The 19553-nt window shown below is 47.0% G+C and overlaps 2 protein-coding genes and 1 long non-coding RNA gene across 3 annotated transcripts; 1 reads left to right on the top strand and 2 right to left on the bottom strand.

Moving 5' to 3' along the window:
- Positions 1-644: 644 nt before the first annotated feature.
- On the bottom strand, positions 645-5381 carry VMAC (vimentin type intermediate filament associated coiled-coil protein). The gene is made up of 2 exons (XM_050933838.1): positions 4950-5381; positions 645-1365 (listed from the first exon to the last, which is right to left on the bottom strand). Exons 1-2 carry the CDS (start codon positions 5138-5140, stop codon positions 1008-1010), a joined length of 549 nt encoding a protein of 182 aa, XP_050789795.1. The 5' UTR covers positions 5141-5381; the 3' UTR covers positions 645-1007.
- A 2006-nt stretch (positions 5382-7387) lies between these two features.
- On the bottom strand, positions 7388-9480 carry LOC127040091 (uncharacterized). The gene is made up of 2 exons (XR_007771358.1): positions 8408-9480; positions 7388-8231 (listed from the first exon to the last, which is right to left on the bottom strand). It is a non-coding gene; the product is annotated as an uncharacterized LOC127040091 (long non-coding RNA).
- Positions 9481-9847: 367 nt separating this feature from the next.
- NDUFA11 (NADH:ubiquinone oxidoreductase subunit A11) lies at positions 9848-19231 on the top strand. Its single transcript, XM_050933841.1, has 4 exons — positions 9848-9999; positions 12676-12768; positions 17537-17659; positions 19044-19231. Exons 1-4 carry the CDS (start codon positions 9918-9920, stop codon positions 19154-19156), a joined length of 411 nt encoding a protein of 136 aa, XP_050789798.1. The 5' UTR covers positions 9848-9917; the 3' UTR covers positions 19157-19231.
- The last annotated feature ends 322 nt before the right edge of the window (positions 19232-19553 follow it).

Genomic DNA, 19553 nt, shown 5'->3' with positions numbered 1-19553 from the left:
AGAAAATCTACATGTTCCAGACAAAGGCAGAGAGGTTACAGCTGGCCACTTTGTGCAGCAGCAAAGTTTCCATGCAGTGACTGGTGCCAATCTTAAAGCCGTAAGAGGCAGAATTTTAAAAAGTTCAAAATAGATTAATTTTCTACCGAGTTTTAAATGGAAGTCAGAGTGATCAAGTCAGAAACCAACCCTTCTACCCAGAAACTTAACTTTATGCATAATATTCCTTAAAATCCCACCACCAACTGTAGTGACTATACCTCTTACTAATGAATGCGATATTTTCCCATTAATTCCTCCACTCTAATTTTAAAACAGACAAGACAATCTGGAAAGAAGGTGAATTTCAGAAAATGGATTCCCTCCATTTACATTGTTAATCTGCCTCAAACCCATACACTAGTTTCCTTCTTTCTGTGCTAACTCCACAGAGCAAAAGAAAAGATTTGGATTAATCTTAACTAACAAATCTAATCTCAAAAACAAAACATCAGGTTAGGAATTCAACATATAACAAAAACCAATGCAGCCAAACTTTCCAGAAAAGATCCTGCTCTAATCAAACACTGTCTATGGCTCTGATATACAGCAGACCTGGATGAGGAGCAGCACTTAGGCCAACAGAAGCTGAAAGTCGATGGAGATACATTTGGCCACCAGTGCTGGAAGATCTACTATGCATACAGCATTTGACTTAAGTATCCCTAACATGAAACGTTTTGTGTCACAGAGGAAAGTAAATACTGAAGGACAGGATGAATTAAAAGATCCCCATGATAAAGGAACAGCGGAAAACCCATAAGTGCCCATTTCAACAAGGGTTAGTATCCAGTCAAGTAGCCACTTTCCTGAGTCCTCAATGAAGGAGGTATAGAAAAGGCTACTTGCAAGAACTGAGGAGGTGGGGGACAGACTCCCATCTGAACCTGGTTCTTTCAGGACAAGATCAAAAATCTTGAAAATCAGAACTGGAGTATTTGTAATAAAGGTCATGTTCCACACTCGGTTCACACTGTCGTCCCAAACTGGCTTGTATCCAATTCCTGATCTTCCAGGTCATCTTCACTGAGAGAGAAGTCTTTGTTCTTTGATATCTGGTTGGTGATGCAGTTTGACTCCTGGAACTCATCATGAACTGGAGAACTGGAATCACTTTGGGTCCCTGGAAAGGTACTTAACTGTTCCCCTTCTGCCATGTAAGACAGAAGACTGTCCAGGATGGGTCGGTTTCTGCAGATTTTAGTCAGAAGATGACTCCTGTGCTTCAGCTGTACAATTAAGTCATCTTTTTTCTGGATGACATTCAACAGCTTCTGAATTGTCTCCTCAGATGAAAGCAGCTTCTGCTGCAGAGCAGTAATTTCTCTTAGAAGAAAACAGAAGAAAAACAGTCTCAAAACAAGGCTACTAAAACGTAGCCATGCACACAACTACTGTTCCTCACTTATTTGCCCTCATCCTATAAAGAGCTAAAGGGTTTTTCAGTTTAAAAAAAACAGAGGCTATATAAATTGTTGAAGAAATGATCCCAATATCATTTCAAGCTTCCTAAATCTCTCTCTTTGGGTCTGCTGTTTATGTAGTTCTAACACAGCCCTGGCAGTGCAAATAGTGATACTAACACTTTCCATTATAAGATCTTGTTTCTTATAGTTTTGTCAAATGTTAACCTTTCAGGCTGAAATTTTCCATGCTGGGTGTCCGCCCCTTGGACTGAATTTTTATGAAGGTTTCAACTAAAACAGTTCAGTCATTCTAAATAATGAGTTTAGGGAAAAATACATTGTTTTGCCCATGTTAAAATTTTCTTACAACCATTTCTTTGAGAAGCACTGTAACAGGAATACGAAATTTGGCAAGGGAGATCAACTTATGTCAGGGAGGTGTGTTTTGCTGTAACTGTAAAAATTTGCCTACATATGGGCAAGTTAAAAGCCAGTGAAAACTGTAGTTTGGACATGCTCAATAGAGGTGTGTTAGATGCTGGCAGCTAAATTCTCCACAGACTATCTGCAGTATGTGCCATCTCCATACAGCTCCTACATGCTGACTGGACTGTACCTGTCCCATCATGATATTGTGACTGAGCAGAACTTTTCCCATCCTTGCACCTCTGTTGTAGCACCAATATGGAGACACTTGCTCCTTTTGCTTTCAACTGCTAGCATTATGGGAGCAAGGAGGTGGCAGAAGCAGCCTAACTCACCCCACTGTATCTGAGGAACAGAGAAAGGACACAGGCTGGAAGCAGAAGGGAACAGGGAGGTAAGTGGCTGTGCATGTAAGACAGGGAGAACCGAAGAAGGGAACAGAAAGGTGTGTAATCACTAGAATATACTCTCCTCTGGAACCTAGAACTGAACCCAGGATTCCAGAGTCTCAATATTTCTCTGCTGGAATACTGGGACAAGCAGATACTACCAATCCCACTAGTAAAATGGGTCTCTCTTCCATGGGCGGTGAGTTCCATACCCACATGGTGTCCAGGCACCAGCAATATTCAGAGCCCAGGGGACCAGCTCCACCAATGTTTGGGGTTGGGTCTCCCCCCTAGCCTCACCTGCCGCTCCCTTGTGCCTTTCCAAGTGTCCCCTGACCCTCCCCCCTCTTGCTGGTCCCGTATACATCCCCAGGCCCCGGTGGGAGCTGCGCATTCCTGCCTCTTCCGTGCAGCTCCATGATGCCTCCCTGCAGCAACCTAGTGCCCCCCCATCCACTACTGCCAGGGCAGACTGACTCCGAGCCTGCCCTTCCCCCTCAGACCCTTCCCTTTTCCAGCAGGACCCTCCACAAGCACAGCCCCTCCCCCCCTCCCCCCCCCCACCCCACTCACAGTCACCACTCCTGCCCCATGCTGGGCAAGGAGGCAGCACCATCCCCCATCCGGCTAAAGTCAGAGGCAATAACAGCGGAAGAGGCGCACGCAGCACCCCCCCGCACCCACCACGGGGGAGGCGAGGGAGATTCCTGGACCTGAGAGGGGCCCTAGGAGCACATGCAGTGACAGTGGTGGGGTGAGTGTGCTGCTGGGGGTGGGGAGGCGGGAAAGGGGAGCTCCTCCCCCAGAGCTCGCTGCTGCCAAAAAGGCTGGGGGAGTCCTCTCTGGCCCCTGTCCTGGAGCAGCCTGCCTGCACCCCAAACTCATCCCCAGCCCTGCCCCACCTGAGCCCACACTCCCAGCCAGTTTTCACACCCACCCACCGCACTCTCAGCCCTCTACCCAAGCCCCTCCAGCACGCCAAACCTTATCCCCAGTCCCAGCCAGAGCCCTCATCCCCCCCACACTCCAAACTCTGCCCCAGCCCTGATCCCCCTCCAACACCACAAACCCCTCACCTCCAGCCCCATACACAGCCCTCACACCCCCCTGCACCCCCACCCTCTGCCCTAGCCCTGAGCCCCTCCCACATCCCAAACATTTTATCCCTGTCCCAAGTAGAGCCCTCATTCCACCGCACCCTAACCCTCTGCCGCAGCCAGAGCCCTCATCCCCCACACCCTAACCGTCTACCCCGACCCTGAGCCCCCTCCTGCATCATGAACCCTCATCCCCACCCCACAGCCCTCACCCCACATCCCACCCTTCTGCCATAGCCCTGAGCCCCCTCCCACACCCCAAACCTCTCATCCCCAGCCCCACCCCAAACCCGGCCCCACTCCTGCATCCCCAAACTCCCTCCCAGACCTCCTCCCTCACCCAAACTCCCTCCCAGAGCCTTGGGCAGGTGGGGGGTGCAGTTTGGGCAGGGGTGGTTTCTGGGCACCACCAAAATTTCTACAAACCTGACACCTCTTCCCCTCTAATCAGTCCACACACAGGATAACAGTCTACTAATGAGACCAGACGTTCAATGAACTCAGGCAGTAGAAGTCTGCAGTTTGATCTAAAGGTCCTGACCCTGCTAGTGACACATTTGATGGTGAATATAGATCACATGAAGGTATTTCTATTGTTTCAGTTTGCTTCTAAAAACTATAAGAAAACACATTAAAAGAACACCAAGGTTTCAAAGCAAAGCATTGACTAGTTAGGAAATACCAGAATTAAGGAATACATGATCAAATACTTTTTTCCTCAGAAGCCCTGTCTTAGCATGCAGGATGAGCCATGCTCAGGAAATCACCATCATGCATACATACAAGGGGACTGAATTACAATTGCACAAGCAACCTTAGATTTGGTATTTCCTAACCTGACTTAACAACCTTTACTACAAAACAACATAGGCATAACTTTTCCCTAACACTTTTCTCAGAAATGGCATGACTGTTTTAAATGAAATTTTCCAAAACAAATTCAGCCTGAGACAGAGACCTGGTATGGAAAACTTCACCATGACTGGTTATACTTTGGCAAAGTAACAAACAACTGAAAATAGAGTCCTCTAATGAGAAGTTAAACACCTGAACCTAACAAGCTCTGTCAGCTGTTGTACACTACATCAGTCATATTCTTGTTTTGATGGGGGAGAGGCAAGAGTGCTTTTGTCAAGATGAGAAGTAAGCAATCCAGTGACATCCTTTTCACACATCGCCACCATCAGCCAAAAGCACACCTGCCCACCGATCCGCCCTACGCCTTTCTACATTTGGCCATGCTCATTTGAACGCACGTGTTACCTCGGCTCAATTCATCTCCCCCAGGGAAACGGGGCTCGCAGAAAGCCCGTGTCCCCGCGCACAAAGCCGGAACTGCGCTGGCGAAGGCTGCAAAGCGGCTGTTAGGGCCAGTTCGCGTTTCCCTGCCGCCCTCCTTCACTCTGGGCCTCCGGGCTGGTCTCACAGCGGGGCCGCCCCACTGACCGGGACGTCGCTCTGCCGGCCCAGGACGGCGCGGGTGTTACACATGCCCAGGCTCGGCCAGCGCCCGCAGCCCAGCCTTACCCCGGCCTGGACGCGCAGCCCCCGGGGCGGGACCGAGCGGCGCCAGGCGCTTCCCCCGGCGCTACCTGTCCTTGGCAGCCCCCAGCTCCCGCAGCGCCGCGCGCAGCTCGCCGTCCTTGCGGATGAGACTCTCCGCCTGCCCGTGCACCGTGCGCTCGGCCGCGCCCAGCCGCCGCTCCAGCTCCGCCACGCGCCCGTGCAGCGCCGCCAGGTGCGCGTTGGCCTCGCGGATCTGTACGGCCGGCGGCGCCGACATGTTGGCCGGGCCCGGCCAGTCCCTCCGCGGCTGTGGGCTCCCGCCCCGCCCCGCCGGCCAAGGGGTGGGGTGGGGGCGGGGCGTGGGAAGCCACGCCCCAGCCAGCCCGCTCCATCCGCCGCCTGCATCCGTGACTTGGGGGACCCCGGCTTGGGGCGGAGTGGCCCTTCGGGGGAAGGGTGATGCTCCTCTGTGCCAGGGGAGCCCTTTGGGGCAGAACAGGGCCACTGGCAAGGGGCTGCCCCCTCCCAGCACAGAGTCCCTTTTGGAAGCAGGGGGTGCTTTGAGGCAGGTGGCTGGCACCCTGGGAAAAGGGTGCTGCCTGGCTGATAGGCTAGTCCATACCTGTTCTGACACTGCCCTGTGCCCCAGAAATGGCCAGCAGCAGGTCCGGCTCCTAGGTTGGGGGAAGCACACAGGGGTCCATGCACTGCACTGGCTCTGCACTCCCATTAGCTGGGAACCAGCCAATGGGAGCTGGGGAGGTGCCTGCAAGTGAGAGCCACACGGAGCCACTTGTGTGTCTCCATCTAGGAGTCAGACCTGCTGCTGGCCGCTTCCAGAGCACAGCATAGTCTGCACTGCCAGGACAGGCAGGAAGCCTGCCATAGCACCCCCTCTGCACCGCTGACCGGGAGCCACTCGAGCCCCAATCCCACACCCCAACCCTCTGCCCAAGCCTTGGCCCCCACCTGCACCCCAATCCCCTCATCCCTGGCCTCACCCCAAAGTCTGCACCCTGTAACGTTCCGTACCTTGGGGGAATACCCTACACCCCCATGTTCATCCTTATAATATGGTTCTGTGGTATCCAATGCAAAGTTTGTCCTGTCGGGCGTCTTCGGAAGGCTCATGATGCTCTAAGCATAGTTGTTATAGTAATGTTATAGTAATTGTTGTTATAGTAATGTTTGTTATAGGGTGTAATTTCATGTATATAGTTATGAGTCTGAAAATGTGTCCTCATGGCTTAAACAAGCCCAGGCAAAATTCTCCAGGAACAGAGGGGCAGTTCACACCTCATCAGGGCATGTATGAGACAAACCCAGCCTCACAGGAACAATGGACATTGGCCTAGGCAGCAACAAAGGATCTGTTGGACTCTCCAGTGGGTCACCTCCCCCCTTCCCTTGGTCAGTCAGGGGACTACACTGACATAATGCTCACCTGACTCTGAAGGGGATGGGGAAGCAAAGCCAAGAAGGAAGGAAGAACACGATAAAAGGGAGAAACGTTTGCCATGCTCTTCCTCTCTCTTCCACCTCCATCTACAGACATCACCAGCAAGCGACTAAAGTGCTGATCAAAGGGGAGAGCCTGGCTGAAAGGCAACCAGCCCCCAACTAAAACCTCTCCAGCACATCAAAGAACTACAACCTATCCTTAAAGATGATCCCTCGCTCTCACAGATCTTGGGAGACAGGCCAGTCCTCGCTTACAGACAGCCTCCCAACCTGAAGCAAATACTCACCAGCAACCACACACCATACAACATAAACCAGCCAGCCTGTGGTGAGAAGCAGCTAAGTGTTAAGATCACCTTAGAATGTGTTTTGCTTTTATTTCATTTGACCAAATCTGACTTCTTGTGCTTTGACTTATAATCACTTAAATCTACCTTTGTAGTTAATAAATTGTTTGTTTATTCTACGTGAAGCAGTGTGTTTGGTTTGAAGCACGTCAGAGACTCCCCTTGGGATAACAAGCCTGGTACATATCAATTTCCTTGTTAAATTGACAAACACATAAGCTTGCAGCATCCAGTGGGCATAACTGGACACTGCAAGATGAAAGTTCCTAGGATAGTGTCTGGGACCAGAGATATTGGCTAGTGTTATTCGTTTGCACAATCCAAGGAGCAGCTTACATGCCACAGGCTGTGCATGAACAGCCCAGGAGTGGGGGTTCTCACAGCAGAGCAGGGGAAGGGTGGCTCCCAGAGTCAAGGATTTAAGTGACTTAGCAGATCACCGATCCGGATAACACCAGGGGAACGTCACAGACTCCCAGCCACAGACCTCCTCCCATACCCCAGCTCTGTTGAGTTGTGGGCATCAACAATTTTCTTCAACTGGGTCTCCAGAAAAGTTTGAAAATGACTGGTGCTAACTTGAAAGAGCCTTACCAATCTTTTGCCCAATTTCACCTCATTTCACTTTTGATAATACAACAATTTAGAGAGCGAAGGAGTATACTCACTGTTTGTGAATTGGTTAGAGGGCAGCCAGAAAAGCAATCTTCAAGAAGTGTGGAAAAAGCTGGATTTATATAGCTTCTGTTTTACATTAATAAATATTGCATAAAATTTCCAGTCCATTTCTATGCTAGCAGGGCACTGTAGCTGCTCTGTATTTCTTTTCCATAAAGCCCTTTCCCAGAACAAGACACAAACTTGTTGCAGGAAAGGAAATGTTTTATGGTTTGCTTGGGGCACAAAGTTTAACAAGAAGAGAGTTCCCTGACAGCAGTTTCACCATAAAAAACAAACACACACCAGGTGCTTCAGCCTGATCAGTGGCAGTATTGGACTAACGTACTGTTAGGTGTAAGAAGTAAACTGTTTAATATGTTCAATTAGTTGTTTATGAAGTAAATCACTGGCTTTAAAATAAGATCCAATATGGAGTATATGAACTATTGACCCTTGGACTCCATCTCTAAGAGTGGACTTGTTTACCATCAAGACACAGGCTCAAACCAGTCAAAACCAGTTTTTCCCGCCAAAACCAGCCCTCAGCATTCCATCTCCTCAGAACTTTTCCCGCCACAAAAGTGATGTAAGGACTTGTTCAGCGCCTGCGCAAGGCTGTCCACCCCAGCAACAGTACGGACACAATCGCGTCTTCAAAGTGCTCCAGAGCTGAAGAGTGAAGAATACCGCCGGTCCCGCAGCGAGATTGAGGAACAGGAGGCCTGTCACCACCATTCCTGCCATCCTGCATTCCTGGTGTTCATCATCCCACAGGGCCTCCTTGCCAGCAACGAAATCCAACAGTCGTCTGGACTTCCCAGTGCTCCTCCTCAAAGGCTCTAAATCAGCCGGAGAGTGGAAGGTCCTGGGCATCACCCCTGTACGTGGTATCCACTGCACCTGAACAGTAGGAAAAGGTATTGGGGCATCATTTATTGTTTTCCAGTTTCCAAGGGAGGGTTTATGGGCCTGAGCTTTAAGCTCCCAAAGCCAGTCACTGTTTCATTGTATTAATTAAGTTTGCATTTTCCCCTATTCCTCCCAGTTTTCTGTACTTTTACCCTGAATACACTTACCTTTGTTTCTGCCAAACCACCTTGTCTCCTCTTTATTTTATTTACACCACACAAGGAGGGAGGCTAAATCCACTGGTGATAGATACAGGAGGGAGTTGAGTTTGTATCTCCTGAGAAAAGGGGCTTTCCTTTCCTATTTCTCCCCCTGCCATTTCTAAAGTTTTCCTTTGAAGCACTGCCTTATTCCCCTTGACATAACAGTACAGATTCTACAGTGGGGAAGGTTGGCTTTTTCTCATGGCCCAAATGCATTCCTCAAGTTTTACAAATTTACAATAGGTATGTCTATGCTGCGCCTGGGAGCGAGTCTGCAGCTGGGGGCAACAGATTTGAGGTAGCAGGACTCATGTAATCATGCTGTGCAAGCCTGAGAGGGCCAGGGCAGGGGGGAGAACACAAGCTGCAATATCAAAACAACGCCTACTGCTATTATAGAAAGCAGGTGTCTCCAATGTGCTGCTTGCGGGTGCATTGGCGCCTGCGGGGGCATCTAAATGCGACCGCGTCCTGGCTGGCGGTGGAGCATCCGCCGAAATGCCACTGAATTTCTGCGGCGTTGCCTCTCGATGACGCCACTTGCCGCTGACAAGCGACATCGAGAGGCATTGCTGCCAAAACGCCGCAGAAATTCAGTGGCATTTCGGCAGATGCTCCACCGCCGTCACAGTCCTTTGTCTGGCGCCCACCAGACGAAAAGGTCGGGGACCACTGATATAAAGCCTCAAATCCCAACAGGTAATGCTTCCTCTCGATAGAAGTGGCTGGGCTGCACCAGGCTGTTTTGATGTTGTGGAAAGTAAACCTTGATTGTGGGAAAGCCCTGAGCTACTGGCATCTGTGATGAGACACAGTAAAAAGTCCTTTACAAAATATAAGGTCTTGTGCCCTCATAGTTCTCTCTTGGCAGAGCCTCAATTGATTTTGTAAAAGCAAACTCCTGATATGGCTCAATGTCTCACGAAAACAGACAGCGCTGGTCTCTTTTCACCCAGGAAAATGGACATAAAGAGTGATGCTCGTGACGTCTGGATCCTTCATCCTCCTGCACAGGAAATGCCTACAAGTCACCCGCGGTGAAGTACGGCAGTGGCTCCGCCAGACAGAGCATTATTCTCCCCACTTTCCAAATCCACGTCCGAACAGACCCAGCCCCTCGCTCAGTGCCGGTGTGGCTAAGACCCCTGGCGTCCACCGTGGCCAGGCTCTTCCCGCCCCTCCTCACGCCGCGGATCCCCAGCCACAAGGGCACTGGCAGCTGAGCCGGGAGGGCGCTAAACCTCGGCGCAGTAACAGACCCCGGCTCGCATCGCGGCAACGGCTCCCGCCTTTTCCGTACCCCTTGTCCGGGCCTCGCCTTGCGCATGCGCGCAGGTGGCGAACGGAAGCTCTGTCAGAGAGAGGGAATAAGAGACGCTCGCGAGAAGGAAAAGGAAGCGGCGCGAGACCCTCGCCGGCCCGGGAGTTCTCGCGGTGTTTTGTTTCCTGCCCTTGCGGAGTCGCTGTGGCTGCGATGTCCGGCTACTGGGAGATCCCGGAGGGGACCGACTGCGCCCGCAAGGCCTGGATCACCGGCCGCCTCGGGGCCGCGCTGGGTGAGGAGACTGGGTTGGCTTTGCTGCCTGCCGCTCCCGCTCGTCCCCTTCCGCCCGGCTCCCGTCCGCGCAGCCGCCGCTTGCCGGCACGGCTCGAGCCCGACTGGCCCCGAGCTCGGCCAGCGCGAGCCTCTGCTGCCGGCCGCGTCTGCGCCCGCGGCGGGTGGCTCCCGCCCCGCCTCTGGCTGCAGCGCCGCTTCTGGCCGGGGCGAAAGCGGAGCCCTCGCCGACTCCGTTTGCGAGCGGGGCTCCAGGAGCTGGGGCTTTAAGCACAGCACGAAATCTCAAGAAAAAGGCAGTTTGAAAACTCAATCCAGAAAATTACACGCAAAAATTGTAGTCATTAAAGTGGTATTAAGGGCTGAACAAGTCAAACACTTAAGGTGAATGCAAAGTCCAAAACTTAAAAGATCCTGCAATGTTAACTTGGTCACATTGCCTGTACATAGTATTTTCTATTTCCAGATTCCCTTTTAAATCTAATCTTCAAGGTATTTACTGTAAAACTTACAGACTATGCAGAGTGGCCAGAGTAACACTTAAAAGCAATATTTGCGTTTGAATGGCCTGATGTGAGTTCTTGTGTTTTTATATTAAATTCAGGAGTGCTCTGTTCGCTTGCATTAAGTAGTGTCAGTAAAAGGGCACTAATTCATTACTTTAATGGCAAAATGAAATTTTATTTCATTCTTAACATGCAACTCACATTTGCTCTGTCTCCTTGCCATGGTTTCCCCATTGACAAAATGAGATTAACATTTGCCTCATAAAAAGCGACAAAGTCCTGTGGCACCTTAGAGATTAATAGACGTATTGGAGCATGAGCTTTCGTGGGTGATGCCTGACGAAGTGGGTACTGACCCACGAAAGCTTATGCTCCAATACGTCTGTTAGTCTATAAGCTGCCACAGGACTTTTTGCTGCTTTTTACAGATCCATACTAACATGGCTACCCCTCTGATATTTGCCTCATAAGGATATTTTATTTTTAATGGGTGAAATGCTTTGTGATTCTGAGAGGAAAAGAGTGAAGTAGTATTGTGTGGGAAATAGTCAAATGCTGCATCCCTCTTTTTAATTCTCTTAATATTTATTACTTTTAATTAATGCACAAGCACTTTTCATATCTGTAGTAATTTTCTTCCTAAATAATCTCAAAGTGCTTTGTAAATTGTAAAGGGATCACTTCACTTACCTTTGCCATGTTATCACTTCAGGAGTAGACTGCGGTAGCTATTTTAGCAATGTAAAACAAAACTATAGCTAGTTTATGTCCGTGAATAAGTAGCAGCATGCAGTTAATGGGGTGTCCACACATGGAATTTTTCAAGAATGGCCTTTAAATTCATACCCTAACTGAGTCCCAGTTTACACTTAATTATGTCACACAGGGTGTGAAATTTTAAGTGATCCTAACCTCCCACTGTAGATGCAACTAGGTCAGCAAAAGAATTTTTCCATTGACCTAGCAACCACTTCTTAAGGGAGTGATTTCTGGAGGTGGATATGATCTGCCCCCCTGCTTCTTCAGAGCTCACAGCAGCCACAGAGCTTCCTGCAGCCAGGGGAGGTACGTGGAACTAGATTGCCTCCACTGCCCCTGAGCAGCTATGCAGGAGAAGAGGAGCTTGGTGAATGGTAGGGTCCCCCAGCTGGGGCACCCCAGTGTTCCCTCTCCCCTATCCCTTCAGTAGCTAGATGTCGTGGGGGAAATCTAATTTCAGTCTGTGATGTGTTCTTCAAAGCTGTGAATTTGGGAGGGCCCTAATCATAAGCGAGTGAAAGTTGAGGGGAAGTGATTTTCATTTTAGTTTTTGCTTCAGTTAACACACATTTAACTTGAATGTCAATGAAGAGTCTTTGATAAAGTGAACATCTTTAAAATGTGAGCGCTCAATTCTGGATGGTGCAGAGCAATCTGGTCCGGTCCAGCAAAGCACCTAAGCACATGCCTGATACCCTTCTGGATTGAGCCTTGAGAACTTGCAGTAAACTCTGATGCCCCCCAACAAGTCTTTCAACAAAGTCTGGAAGCTCAGACTTGATATTATCAAAATAAAAACACAAGCAACAAAAGACTTTATTCAGAATAACTACCTTCTTTCTCATCAAAACACAAAACCCCTTTACCTTTCAGGTCTTCTGTATGCATTCGAAAGAAGCAAAAAAAAGAAAAATGGTTAGAAACCCAATTTAAAATAAAATCCTTTAAATTGCCCTATAGCATCAGTATGACTCAGCCATGCATATCTTGCTTTTGGTGGAAGATCAAAGGTGTGGCTGCACCACTAGCCTAGTAAATCTTCTTGAGCTTCAGTGCAGGAGATGACAGGCCCTTAGAATGCAAAAGTAATTTTATTTTCCAGCTTTACTTTTGCACCTTCATATTGCTTGAGATACAGCACAAACAATGTGTAACATCGGGTTAGGCTGAAATCCTGTCTCGAAGACAGTGGCAGTAATCCTCTTAACTTAAATGAGGACAGGAATTCACCCGTAGTCTCTCGTGCATTACTCTGGTGATAGAAGTTGTGGAGATTTCTTGTGCACATTGTGCCATGTAGGTCAAGCACAGTAATAAACAAGCATGTCTTGTGCTCATGGAATCTGCATTCAGGTTGTGCTTCTGCATGGGCTCTGACCAGTCACTCATTAAAACTGTTTTCCCTTTTGTAGGCTTGATTGGTTCGGCATATCATATTGTATTGTTCCAGCCTGAGTCGGCCTTTAAGGCTGTGCAAACAGCAGCCACAAGCACTGTCACAATGGGTAAGGAGACCTTGCTTCTTTCAGCGACTGAGTTTCTTGTCTGAAGATGCCTTCATTCAGCTAAATGGACAGCCCATTGTTGAAATTATTGGCCTCTCAAGTAAAGTGACTAGTGAGGCAGGTGTGGTGTGGTGGTTTTGTGCTGGAGACTGAGTGCTCCTTGCTTCTGTCCCCAGGTGCCACTGACTTTATTTTGGCCATTGGGTAACTGAAACTTCACCACTCAGTCTCAGAGTTCCCATCTGTAAAATGTTTACATGCACAAACTTGTGTAGTGTGAGGCTTAATTAATTTTGGTGAAGTGCTTTGAGATCTTGGTATGAAAGGTGCTATGTAAGTTCAGGACATTACAGTTGGTGTTTCCTTTGAGCCATACGCTTTCTTCCCTACTGCTGCTCTTGAAACGTCAAATTAGTCTGGGTATTTAGTCAAATTAGTCTGGGTAAAAATTACATATTTTGATGTGGATAGTTTAATATCAGTAACTGTAAGTGATGGCTTAAGGAGCTGCTGTCTGGATTTAACACTCACTGTATTGGTATAACTTAAAACTGAAAATAACTTAGGCTATGTCTGCACTGGCAAGTGAACGACAAAACTTTTGTCTTTCAGAGGTCCCCTCTTCTCCCCTCCCCCCCCACCTCCCCCCAAAAAAAGGTAGCTTTGCCAACGACAAGCACCGAGCTCTTTGTCGGCAGGAACACTTTCCTGCTGACAACGCTAACACCACTCTTTGGGGGTGGAAGTTTTTCATTGTCAGGAAAGCTGACAAACGGCGGCTATACTGTGTCCCTTTTAGTGACACAGCTGTAGCAACGCAGCCCCTGACGCTAAAAGCTGTGTAATGTAGACATAGCCTTACTCCTTACAGTTTGGAATCTCAAATATAAAACTTGAATTTTCAATTTCTCCATGTTGAAGGTGGTTCCACAGAAATCGCAAACAGCCAGAGCTAGAGGGAAAAATTTCATGGAAGTAAATCCCATACTTTCCTACTTCTTGTTAGCACTGATAGTCACAAATATTGTCAGTACCTAAGAACTTACTGTGACCCGAAGAACTCCAGAATGCCAATTGGCTAAGTGTTTACTGTTGTTAGAAGCTGCTGTTACACAAGCTTGGCAAACTAACAATACCTAGTGCACTACGTTCATGATATTTATTCAAAAACGATGTCACGTGAAGTTTCTAATTAAAAAGCTTATGCTGTATTGATCCTCATATTTGTTGCATGATGTACGTTCTGATAACATTTAAAAAGCTATGAATATGTACTGAAAATGTTTTAAAGTCTGTCACCAACCAAAGAGGAAAAGGTTTCTTCAAGTCATAAAGTAAGATGTGTATCTCTCTATCAAATATAAATTAAACATTGTAAACCATTGCAATGGAAGCCTCCTTTACATATGGCATCAACAGAAGAGGATCACACGGAGGTAAAAACAAGCAATGTGGGTTCTACTGTCTCTGAAGACCTACAGTGAGCTTTGCAGGTATAAGCAGAAGGCATGGAGATACCTCTTTATCTTTCACCTGAGGAAGTAAATGGACCAGAAGTGGGAAGCTGCACAGAGAGCCATAGAATGACAAGCGGAGAGCAGCACAAGTAGAAGCATGCCAGAGAGCCCTGGAAGCTGTACATCGGCGAACCGTGGAGCTTGAAGAGCTGAAGTATGAAAAGAGAGCACAAACACAGGCTGCTGGAGGTGCAGGTCCAAAATCCTCAAGCAGCAAGCAGTCCTCTCCAAAAGTCAACCTGCTGGGATAAACTGTGACCTACTTACAGAGAGAGGGGTTGTATTGAAGAGTATTTCACTTCTTTTGAAAGAGTATGCGAGCTGCACAAGATTCTAGATCTCCAATCTCTTGGGCAAAGCATTGCAAATATTTAATGACATGGACAAAAGACAGGCATTAAACTTGAGTTTTAAAAAAAGCTGTGTTGCGAAGGTTCAGAATATCAAAAAGAATAAGATGAGTCATAGAGAATGAGTATAGAACGTGTAGTTTAATGAAAAAGTGGGTAAAGGGGTAGAGGCTTGTGATTTGTTTGACTTCTTTGCACAGGAACGTTTCCTGACTATATGCTTTGAAGAAATCAGAGCAGCAGTTGGAGATAAAACCGCTGCCACTATACAAGAGGCAGATGTTATTGCTGTTTCCTATGTAAAAGGCAGACTGTTCAGTGAGCACAAACCCCAGAGGAAGGGGCAGAAGCCCAGAGTAAAAACGAGTCCCTATTTTTATCTCTGATTCATAGCAACAAGGAATACAGAGCTGAGTTCCTGAACATGAACTGTGAGGAATGAAAGGTGACTGAGGGGGACGGAAGCACTTCCAGCAAAATGAGAATAACAAAATGCATCTCATGCCTTCCGGCTGATGGGGTTCTGATCCCTTCCCTCACATGACTATTCCAAACCAATCTCTGTCAGAATACTTGTGCAGAGAGCCTGAAATGTTTTTTTTTAACCTCTGTCTGCACTCTGGGTACATGGGTTCACCTCTTCTTCTGGAGGTCCTATGCTGCCAATTTTCTTCCCTATTCTGCACTGTCCTCTCTGATTCTTCAGCATGCTGTGCCTGCAGTACCAAACACTGACTTGTATCCAGAAACTCTTCTTTTTCTCTGATGCACACAGAGTTGATATTTGGGTCTCTAGTCCTTTAACCTTCCAATAGTCTCTTCCAGTATGGAGACCAGCTTGCATTTCATACAGACGAAGTCACTTCTATCCTCTGGGAGAAAGACAAACATGGCACGTCCTGTGCAGGTCACAACAGCTGATCGCTCACTATCCATGTTGTCTTCCTTTTACAAGCCTTTTCAGATGTTGTATTTACTGCTCACAGAAGCCTGAAAGGCAAAAACTCTGTGGGAACTCCCCCAGGCACGCTTCCTCTGTTTGCAGCTCACTCAGTTCATAAGTGGCTGCTGTTTTTAATAAAACTTCTGGCTCAAAGCAGTTGCCCTGACTCAAAGCCTTCCCTTCAGTCAACCATTCAAGGCCCACCTGGAACAAAGCATTCCCAAATCACACTTTTCAAACAAACCACCACACACTCAAACAGTCACACTTTTCAAGCAAACAAACACATGGTCAAACAGTCCCTGCAACTAGCGCCAGTCAAGCAAATGATCACAGCAGGCAGGCACTCGGATATTCAATCCACCAGCTTACAACACAGCCCCCCAGTGCAGCGCTCACCATAGCACCTGTTGGACACTTCTCAGGCAAACTCCCTCTGTTTGCCTCTCTGTTCGCACTAGGTGGCACCTTGCCTAAACCAGGGAGGTGCTATGGGATATTCATCAGTCTTTTCTGTTGACTCTGTTGTGCTCTGGATAAATAATGAAAGCGTGACCCAGTGACTCTTTTAAGTGTTTATTCACAGTGAAATAGTAATTTGACCAGAGAGAGAATGGGAATTAAGCTGTAGCTCAGTGGTTAGAGTACCCACCTGGAAGGTGGGAGACCCTGGGTCCAGTCCATTGCTCCAGTCGCTTTCTCATGAGTTATCCACAGTGGAGCAGCTTCAGCAGGAGAGACTGAGTGCACCTAACATGAGAATAGCCCATAAAGACCCCAGTTCAAATCCTTTCTCCCCATCAGGCAGAACCTGGTTATCCCAAAGCCCAGGGAGTGCTCTAACCACTGAGCTAAAAGTTACAAGGTGGGTGTCACCATCTCCACCTCTCCCTCCAGCTGGATTTGAATGAGAACCAGTCTGGTAAGCTGTCTCTGAACATCCACGCCTACTGTATTGGGCCCCTTAGGTGGCTGAATGCTTGTCCTTCCTTGGTTCGTGAAGCATTCTGAGGCATAGGCAGGAGTAGGTATCTGGATGCTTATGTAGTGAGGAAGCAATGCATGTACCCAGAAGCAGGATTTTTCAAGCCCTGTCATCTAGGCATCATAGCTGACTGAACCTAGTTGGGTTGCAGTCCTTCCTCAGACATTTCCTTAGAAGATTCAGTGCATATATTGGGGGAAATGCTAGCAAGAAAGAGTGCAGAATAGTGGGGTGGAGTATAATATTAGTGACTATTAAAAAACCCTTTAGGAAACTAATAATCCCTTCAGCAGTCCTCACTCCTGAAAAGGAATTTGTTGATCATTATTCATAAGGCCACCCAGTAGTATGGAGGTAGGTGCTCTGCATTACTGCATGAGATGCTGTATTTTGATTGCCAGGTCCAAGATGGCAGAAGCATGGAGGCTGGGGTTGCGTGCTCAGTCTGTTGGGATAGTTTCATGTTCTGTAATGCTCTTTTTATCAAGAACTGACATTTATAAGCTCTAATTGAAAACTCGTGCAGAGCCTTGCATTATAATGCTACTTCACAGTCTGTAGGCTGAGTTATAGACTGTGACTTGTATCATAAACACCCAGACTAGACCTAGAAGAGAGGGTACCGACTTGCCCAGGTTCTGGTGTAGTAGCATATCTGAACAAACAGGAAGTTGTGTCACAAAAATGGTTCGATTTGTTTTCTGGCAACTTTTTGCTTACATAAAACATATGGAGTGTGGATGCTGAATCCAGCTGGTTGGGCTGTCTGCTTCACCTGAGTAGAAAATGCCATTTTTCTGTGACTTACTGATTGTTCATGGCAATAAATATTTATTCCTCTGCTTCCCAAGAAGGTTCAAAACATAACTCCGGCTGTTCCTGGTGCACCAAGACTTTGGGTAGTATGTTTTCTGCACTGTAGATCTCAGTTCCTTGCTTGCTGTACTCCTTACTCCTTACCTTTTCCTTACAGCTACTTTGGGAGCAGTATTTGGATTGACCACTTGCCTCAGTGCCCACATCCGGGAGGACCCGGAGGATGCCCTGAATTATTTCATAGGCGGTTGTGCATCAGGCATTGTCTTGGGTGCAAGAAGTAAGTTGTGGTCAGCATAGAGGCTTAAATCAACAGCATGAAGTATTTTTAATGCATTTATATAAATTCTATAAAATTGTCTAATTCTTAAACCCTTGTCTACAGGAAGCTACCTCCTTCCCATGGAAATGTATTTGTATGATGCATAAGAATCTAGTCCATGGATATGATGTATTAAAATTGGATCTGCTTAGTTACCATGGTGATATGCACACCTCTCAAACATGAGTCTCTAAGAGCCTGTAGTGGGCCACTGAAATGAACCCCACCTCAATTGACAAATTGCTCACCATGGAAAATTGCAACATGCCCTCATAGATTTAGTCCTTTCAGGAAAAGGCATGTCCCAGAAGATGAGCAGAGGCCATGCCAAATTCAGAAGGGCTCCATTGGACCAGTCCAGTCTGGTCAAGGTCCAGAAAATTAAGCTGGTCTGGGCTGGTACCAAAATAAACACTGATAGATTGGGGGGCCAAAGCTAGCTTCAAATATGAACTGCAAAATAAAAATGGAGTTAACCCCATGAGCCAACTTGAGTGTACAGAATGGAGTTTAACTACTCTCAGAAATTATTTTTCTCTGAAATTCTCTTGACATCCCAGTTCATAGAGGATGTCCCAGAATATATCACTGTGACATTGGATACCAGAAATCCTGTTTCAGTCCATGATGCAACCCAGTAATGCAACCTTCAGCAAACCAAGAAAGGTTTACAGAGATTGGGGAAAGAAGGCTGCATTTGTTTTTATGCTTAATGTACTTGCAGCCTGGTTAATAGTGAAATATGTCTGTTACAGTTGTAGTTCTAATCTCAAATGTGGTGATGTAACAATTAACTATGGGGCTCCGTGCTTACTGTTTAACAAATTAGGCTGATTTTACATGTAAAGAGGTGTTCTTAATTTAGCTGCTAGCTCTGCAAATTCTCCATGTACTCTGAGAGTCGAGCTGATTTCTTGCCTCTTGCGCATCACTAACAGTTAAGCCCCTAGGGACACTTATGGAGTTTTATTGTCTTCAGTGGGTTTTCTTCAGGTATAGATAATTTGAACTTAAAAAATGTTGATCAGGAAGAAATTGAATCTGGCTCTACTTTTCTTAGCTTTGTTGGCTTCCGAGTTGATGGGAGTAAAAACCAGGAAACATTTTAGTTCCTAAAGTAAGCGATTTGGACTAGATAGGTCTATGGGATAAGAGGGCTTGATACCTCAAAAACTGCCTGAGCTAGAAACAATGGGAAACCATGTATCTTTAAGATCCAAAATTTCAACTTCCCATCAGCCCTTTGGGCTGCCTGCAGTCAAGTATCAATATCAAAAGAAAAATCCAAATGTATTAAGATATATTGTTAACTTAACATATCTTCCTTTCACTCTCTTCCCAGCTCACAGCCATGCCACTGGTTCCTCAGCATGTGTGGCGCTAGGACTTCTGGCTGCTTTTACAAAGATAGGCAAGCGAGAAGGCTGGAAGATAACAGGACCTCCCAGACTCTAAATGTGGACTGGCTCCTGTCTCGGAAATGTTTTTCAAATGTCCTGCGTAATAAATTATCCTGGAATAACACAGATACTGCTGACTCAGGGTGTCTCTCATTGACTTTGAAGTTAAATGATACTCAAGGAACATAGTTTTATCAATTAAATAGTAACTGAAGTGCAAGAAGATCTAGTAGTTAGAGCAAGGAACTAGGACTTGAATTAGAGAGTTCAGGGGCCTTTTGCTGAGACTTCTAACAATGACACACTGGAGTTAACAAACACTTAAAACATAGCACTGGGTTGGTTTAGATTCAAAGTGAAACAGGTTTATGAACAAAGTCAGAAATGGTTACCAGCAAGTTAAAGTGAAAAACGCTTTCTGGTGAGTGAGTCTTAGCAAAAGGATGGTGTTC

Source organism: Gopherus flavomarginatus, chromosome 24 (assembly GCF_025201925.1).
Source record: "Gopherus flavomarginatus isolate rGopFla2 chromosome 24, rGopFla2.mat.asm, whole genome shotgun sequence".
NCBI classification, from domain to species: Eukaryota; Metazoa; Chordata; order Testudines; family Testudinidae; genus Gopherus; species Gopherus flavomarginatus.
The sequence above is the reverse complement of the archived record's forward strand: the minus strand, read 5'-3'. Positions and strand labels throughout refer to the sequence as shown.